Source organism: Myotis davidii, unplaced genomic scaffold (genome assembly GCF_000327345.1).
Source record: "Myotis davidii unplaced genomic scaffold, ASM32734v1 scaffold71, whole genome shotgun sequence".
Taxonomy (NCBI): domain Eukaryota; kingdom Metazoa; phylum Chordata; class Mammalia; order Chiroptera; family Vespertilionidae; genus Myotis; species Myotis davidii.
In genome coordinates this window covers 66254-73914 of record NW_006283588.1, presented here as the reverse complement: position 1 = coordinate 73914, position 7661 = coordinate 66254, and the positions used below count along the sequence as shown (strand labels likewise).

The window sequence follows — 7661 nt, the reverse complement described above, 5'->3', positions numbered from 1 at the left end:
CTCACACTGGAAATTACCTCCAGAGGGTGACAGAGGGGTCACCTTGTTTCTTTCCTGTCAGGTACAACAGTCCAGACTGCTTGCTGCCAGTTGTCTGAAAACAATTGTTTCATACATTATGTTCAGGTTTTTTTAGTTTTTTTTAGTAAGTCCAGACCCATTTCTTCTTGTCCTGAAGAAGACGTCTTATTTTGTTTGCTATGGTTAAATTTCACCTCTCCTTCTCAGAAAACGTTGATGGGGTCGTTTTCTCTGTGGTGTCCTCTGACTGGGGTCTAGACCCGGGAATAACTTCAATAGGAGCCCGCGCGTTCCGTGAGCGCCGGCTCACTGCGCCTGCGCGGCGTGTAGACGCCGCACGCTCCCGGAAGTGGGAGGTGTCTGCTCGAGTTTGTGTGGCCGCCGCCGCGGGAACAGCAGCCGGTAGTTTTTCCACGTAGAGGGGCGAGGTCTTCGAGTCTGGCGGCGTGAGAGTGAGCGAGTGTCGGTTTCCACAGCCCTCTTCTTACGTGACACCCGGCATGGAGGCTGATCAGCGCCTGCAGCCTGGCGGCAAGGCCGTGGCTCCCGCGCGGCAGGAGTCGCCGCGGTCCGAGTCCGGGGAGGAGCCGCAGCTCCGGCATCCCGAGGTGAGCAGCCCGCCGCGCCCGCGCGCCCCTTTCTTCCTGGGTGTTCCGCGGGGTCCGCAGCCTGCGCGCCCTCTGACCGCAGCCCGGACGCTTTTTCTGTCCCAGCTCCGGAGCCTTTCCCCGGGGTGGTTGTCCTAGAGCTCTCGCCGGTCCGAATTGCCTCCTGGGTGGGAGTAAACAGGCCAGGAGGGAAGCACGTGACCCGGGGCTTGAGAAGTTGGGTGGGAATTCCCACCTGAACGTGTAGTGCACACTGTTGCTGTAGTCGTTCTCCCCAGCCTGTATCGGTAATTGGCAGGCTGTGTGTTTTTCTAAAAATCACACTGTGTGTATGTCACTGGGGACCTTTAGGCCCATCTCCTTCCTTCCAGCCTTTGGTGTCTGCTAGAGCTTTGTCCTTTATTTTTGTCCATTTATTACTATCTCATGTAGACATACGCGTGACTAATTTTTTTAATGACTGCGACGGTTCACTGGTAGTTAGAACGGCACAATTGTGAAAACGGACTTAGGAGCTTCGTTATTCATCTTCTTGAATGAATCTAGTTCCTGTGACCAGCGCTGCGGATTGTGAAACGATCTAATACTAAAATTCGTCATTTTCTGTTACTAACAAATTCATGTTGAGTGCCTCCTGGAGTGATGCTCTACTTTCAAGAGGCTTCCTGGCTAGTGCTGCTTCCATCCCGCAGCTAATTCTGCAAGTAGCAGCTGGAATGATTTTTTAAAAAAATAACCCATCGGGCCGGGTTGCTCCCCTCTTTCGTCTTCAGTTTGTGGCCCCGCAGGCGTGGTTCCTGTGTCCATAGTGACTGCTTCCGCACACAGTTCTTCCCTTTTGCTCCCAGGCGCCTGGCCGCTTGGCCTTTACGGGTTGCCTATGCCCCGCATGCTCTTCCTGGGGGTTTTGTACAGTGATCTCGTTCTCCTTTACCTGCTACTTTGTAAGAAGGTCTTCCAGGGGCCTTCTCTCTAGAGACCCATTCTTCTTTCACCTCATTTCCCTCTTCAGTCTGTGGCACTGCCAACAACTTCATCATGTAAGTTAGTTTAAGAATAATTTTTAAAGTTTATTTTAGTAAAAAGTAGAATTGAATATGCTTCATGATATTTCCGTCTTGAAACTTGGAGCTATGGTGACGTAAGGCCTGGGTCTGTGTTCCAGATTGGTTTCAGTGACTGTCATATTTGTTAAAGAACTATTGTTGGATACTCTTAATATGATGATGTGGGTTGTTGTTGTTTTTTTATTCTCAAGCAGAGTTTGTTGTTGTTGTTGGAAGTTAGCTAAGTAAATTTCCATTATTCCTAATATCAATTGTGTTTGTAAACGAGTGTTGCATTTTTATATTTTTAACAAGTAGGTTTAAATTCCATCAGAACTCTTCCTTTGAAAGAGTAGTAGTCCAGTTAAATTCACTATTTTAAGGTGTTTTTTTAGTGTCTGAATGCAGTTTTGTTTTTAACATATTTTTAATTGATTTCAGAAGGAAGGGAGAGGGAGAGAGAGATAGGAACATCAATGAAGAGAGAGAATCGTTGATCGGCTGCCTCCTACATGCCCCGCATGTGCTCTGACCAGAAATCAAACAGGAAGGAGATGGGCCTAAAGGTCCCCAGTGACATACACACAGTGCGGGGCATGTAGAGCCAGCAACCCGGCATGTGCTCTGACCAGAAATCAAACAGCGACCTCCTGATTCCTAGGTCTGACACTCAACCACAAAAACAAAAAACAAAACAAAACAAAAACACAAAAAAATATTTTTAAGAAAAGAAGAAAGGTTTTTTAACATCATAATATAGTTATCCTGAATAACTGTTACATGTGACTTTTGGAAATTGTCTGCTTGAAGCTGAATACATTTTCTTTTTTGCCTTGGGCACTAGGAAATTTTGAATTAGATTTATAGTCTATTGCTGGGGTCCAACCCCAGCAGGTCCAGGGGTCCCCAAAGGTGTGGACGGAGTCGGCGAAGAAGGAATGACATGGAGACAGCGTTCAGTTGATCAGCAGCCTTGCCAGGATCTCTAGCCACAATCTCCAGCCAAGTTCTGTGTCCATGTTCTCTCGCTAGGTTCTCCAGCCAGGTTCGGTTTAGGTTCTCCAGCCAGGTTCTGTCCAGGTTCTCCAACCAAGTTCTGTAGCCAGGTTCTGTCCAGGATCTTTTGCCATGTTCTCTCCAGCGAAGTTCTTCTGTCTCTAGGTTCTGTGTAGGGTCTGTCTTCTAAGTTCTGTGTCTTGTTGTCTTGTTACATCTGTATTTATACCAGTTGATTCAATCCTATCAATCTCTATTCCAAAGGTTAGGGCGTTTCTTATTTCCATTCAAGGGAGTAAAGATTATGTAGCTTAAGTGTGATTGTTCATAGTTAAAGTGATTAATTACGCGCCTGGTGAAGGGGTTTTATTCCCGCCCTAACTTCAGGGGAAAATCTCTACCTGGGGAAACAACCTTTCTTGGAGAGGTGACCTTGGTTAAAACACATAGTGCCAAGAAGGTGAGCAAACATATTAAGAACAGTATGCCATATATGCCAGGTCCCTTGAAACAGCAAGGATGGACCAGCTCCCAGCAGTCTATGTTGTTTTTATATTGGGCAATTTCTGTTAGCATTGTGAAATGAAGTCAGGTGAAAAAATTCTCAGGAAGTCATTGCTTTATACATGCATAATGTTGTAATGAGTCATTTAAAAACTAGTTTTTAAATTTTAGAATATTGTTAGTGAGAAGGTCTGTTCTATATCTGTGGTAGTAATAGTAAAATTACCACTTATTAATAGCCAAGGTGGGTATGGTATTAGGAGCCTGCTACACATAATCTCATTTGTTCCTTATAATAATCGTGCCTAAATACTATTTACCATTACCATTACCATTTGAGACAATTGTTATTATACTTTGTTTTATAGATAAGGAAATGGAGAATCAGAGGTTAATTAGTAACTACCTAAGGTCATGCTGCTAGTAAATGGTCAGCTGTGGCTCTGCTCTGTACTCTCAACATCAGTGCTCTTTTTACTTGGCTTCATTGTTTATAAGGAACTTCTTGACTCAGGAGAGAACAGCCTCAATTGTATTGGAAACACATCTCTTCCTATCCTGCCTTCCTTTCAGTGATTGCAACAGGCATGTTTCATTGAACATGGAGCACAGAGACCCCATCTTCAGATGTTTGAATCTTTAAGATGCTTGTACTAATTTTAAACTATATCTTTTTCTTTTTTTGGTAGAAAAAGCAACGATGTAGGTATGATGGCCAAGAAACAAAAGGATCTAAGTTCATTACCTCCAATTCAAGTGATTTCAGTGACCCAGTTTACAAAGAGATTGCTATTACAAATGGTTGCATTAATAGAATGAGTAAGGAAGAACTCAGAGCTAAACTTTCAGAATTCAAGCTTGAAACCAGGTAAATAAAATTATAAATATAGTACATGCTCATCCTAGAAAATCTTAAAAACACTGAAAAAAGTTAAAAATAATCTTACCATAAAGAAATAGCCGTTATTAAAAATTCAAGTAACAACTGTAATTTATATTCTTGTCTGTACTTGAACCTTTGTGTGCAACTCTTTTTTTTTTTTTTTCTGTCAGTCTTTTAGATGATTGACTAGGACTGGGGAGTCGAAGTCTGAATATTTTGACAGCCTACCAGTAGTGTATAGGAATATCTATCTTAATATACCAAGTATGTTTTAAGTTCTTTCAGTTGCTCATTTGGTCACTGGATAATATTTTATAATGAGATTGAATAATTTCTTTTGCCCATATGTATTACTAGAGGCCTAGTGCATGCAATTCGTGCACGGGTAGGGTCCTAGGCCTGACCGGCTTTCAGGGCCAATCAGGGCCTTCTGGCTGCTGGCTGGGGCTTTCCTTCCCTGGTTACCGGCTGGGGCCTTCCTTCGTTCTATGCCGCCCCCTGGTGGTCAGCGCACATCATAGCGAGCGATCAAACTCCCGGTCTCCCTGTCGAACCTCCGACAGGACACTTTGCATATTAGCCTTTTATATAGATAGACTAGAAAATTCATGCACTGGAGGACGGGGTCCCTCAGCCTGGCCTGCCCCTCTCACAGTCCGGGAGCTCTCAGGGATGGGAGGCGACCCGGCGATCAGGGGAAGGCAACACCCCCATCGCACCTCTGCTGCTGCCACTGCTGGCAGCGCAAGCCTCGGCTGGCCCTGGTTACCTGAGCCTCGGGCGGCCTGGGCAGCTGGGCAGCCACCATCCGAGGCTTGCCTTGCACCTCAGGCCGCCTGGGCGGCTGGGGAGCTGAGGGGACTGGGGGACTCCAGAGGCAGGTGCGCGGAGATGAAGGGATTGGGGGACTCTGGAGGCAGGTGCACAGAGATGAGGAGACTGGGCGCCACCATCTTGAGGTTGTGGGCGCTGTCATCTTTGAGGGTGTTGCAGTCAATTAGCATATTCTCTCCTTATTGGCTGTGGGCGCCGCCATCTTTGAGGGTGGGTAGTCAGTTAGCCAATAAATAAATATATTAAGGTATTTTGTTTTAAAACAACTAACTGGCTAATTATCAATATTTTCATGGGCAGGGTTGCTTTTCCGTGGTAGTTTAGAAAGGAAAACAAAAGTTAAAAACATTTTTTTTAGTAGTCACTAATTGCTGATGTGACCAAAATACCTTACTTGTCCCTACACATTAATTAATAAGATCTCATTTTTACTGCAATTATGCATTTGCAAGCCATTTATAGGACTCAACCAATAGGTACTGAGGGAAGTCTGAGCACTGGTTGTTACTCTTAATTTTTTTGAAGAAATACATACTGTTTGAAGAAGGTGGGAGACCACCATTACCAGCCATTGTTACCTATTTAGAATAAGCATTTCCCACCCCCTATTTGTGGAACATGTATTTTAAAAATATCTGTAATACTGAAATCTACTAAATCATATTCTATCCATGGTAAATTAAGAAAGCTACATCTAATTAAGAACTTACTGAGTATCACAATGTTTATTTGGACACAGGTCACTCTAGGGCAGTGATGGCGAACCTATGACACGCATGTCAGAGGCACGCGAACTCATTTATTTGGTTGATTTTTCTTTGTTAAATGGCATTTAAATATGTAAAATAAATATCAAAAATATAAGTCTTTGTTTTACTATGGTTGCAAATATCAAAAAATTTCTATATGTGACACGGCACCAGAGTTAAGTTAGGGTTTTTCAAAATGCTGACACGCCGAGCTCAAAAGGTTCGCCATCACTGCTCTAGGGTATCTTTTTTTTTTAATGTATTGATTTTGAGAGAGAAATATTGATTTGTTGTTCCACTATAAATAAATGGAACATAAATAGCATTCATTGGTTTAGTCTTGTATGTGCTCTGACTGGCGATTGAACCATGACCTAGACCAGTGATGGCAAACATTTTGAGCTCGGTGTGTCAGCATTTTGAAAAACCCTAACTTAACTCTGGTGCCGTGTCACATACAGAAAATTTTTGATATTTGCAACCATAGTAAAACAAAGGCTTATATTTTTGATATTTATTTTATATATTTAAATGCCATTTAACAAAGAAAAATCAACCAAAAAAATGAGTTCGTGTGTCACCTCTGACACGCGTGTCATAGGTTCGCCATCACTGCCCTAGGCGAATCGGGATGCTGCTCCCGACTGAACTACCCTGCCAGGGCCTAAGGTGCCTTCTGAATTAGTTTTTCTAGTTAATTAACTAACAGATATTCAGGTTTGTATGCTAGGCACATATGTTTTCATATTCATATGGACTTTTTTAGTTGTTTAATGTGCAAAAACCAAAAGAAAGAGATAGCACAATATGTTCAATTTACTTGAATTTTTATATTCTGAAATTTATATTTGGCTAGTAGAATAAGTCAATATTATTTTCAGTTTTTGTGTCATGTATGTCATCTTAATCTTAAAACAATATGGCTATGTAGGTGGTGTATACTGGCAAGGCTTACGGTTCCAAGTACTAGAATATATTGAAGAAAAAATGCTCTTACATACTACAAAATGAAAAGGTACTTGCAAAAGAAAATATTCATGCTGTATTAAACATATATTTTAATTTGTTCTTTGCTAAATGAGCTTCGAGTCTTGTTTTCTTTACATATATTTTAGTTAACATTTACTAAATTATGCTGTCACTGTAGTTGTTCAATCCAGTGACATCAGGTAAGAGTTCAGATTCTTGACCATGAAATCACCTAAGAGTTAATTTTATTATTTTCCCTAGAGGAGTAAAGGATGTACTAAAGAAGAGGCTGAAAAACTATTATAAGAAGCAGAAGCTGATGTTGAAAGAGGACAATTGTGCTGATAGTTACTACGACTACATTTGTATTATTGACTTTGAAGCTACTTGTGAAGAGGGTAACCCACCCGAGTTCATACATGAAATAATTGAATTTCCTGTTGTTTTACTAAATACTGGTACCTTAGAAATAGTAAGTGAATTGTTATATTTTAATTTTACTTTTAGCAGTAACTATTCTGGGATTGGTTAGTAAGGCAAAGGATCTCAATTGCTGTTTCAGTTAGAATTAGAATTCTAAGTGGGCCTTTTGCTCTTGCGGTGTGCTTTGTATCAGCTTGATTAATAGAAAAGCTATAATAAAATATTTTAGAGTCTGCTTTCTCTTTTTCCAGTAGCTAAAATTATAGTGTTTTTTCTGTTTGCTTAGAACACATATCTGGCTAGACTTCAGAATCTCCTGGGTTGTGAAAAAAAGTGCTGATGCCTGGCCCTTATCCCAGAGATTCTGGATTAGTTGTTCTATGCTGGAGTCCCTGATGTCAATAATTTTTAAAGCTTCTCAGTTAATATGCAGTCAGGGCTGAGAACCACTGCTATAGGCTAATGTATCCTCTGATCTCTGAAAATGATAATTTACAGAAATCACCTTTCAACTTAGAACTGGCCATCTTTCTGGTGATAAGTTTATGGGAGAAACAACTCTCATAACCTAGGCTTCTTAGCCATGTGAATATGTATGTGCTTTAGATACTAGTTATCCATGTTACTA

At 41.7% G+C, this 7661-nt stretch overlaps 1 protein-coding gene across 1 annotated transcript in view; it reads left to right on the top strand.

The window, feature by feature from the left end:
* The first annotated feature begins 365 nt into the window (after positions 1 to 365).
* Positions 366 to 7661, top strand: part of ERI1 (exoribonuclease 1) — a 15140-nt gene continuing 7844 nt past the window's right edge. The window contains exons 1-3 of the mRNA XM_006753773.2: positions 366 to 629; positions 3865 to 4043; positions 6872 to 7082. Coding sequence (XP_006753836.1) covers positions 522 to 629; positions 3865 to 4043; positions 6872 to 7082 — 498 coding nt within the window. The 5' untranslated portion in view covers positions 366 to 521. The remainder of the gene's footprint in view (positions 630 to 3864; positions 4044 to 6871; positions 7083 to 7661) is intronic.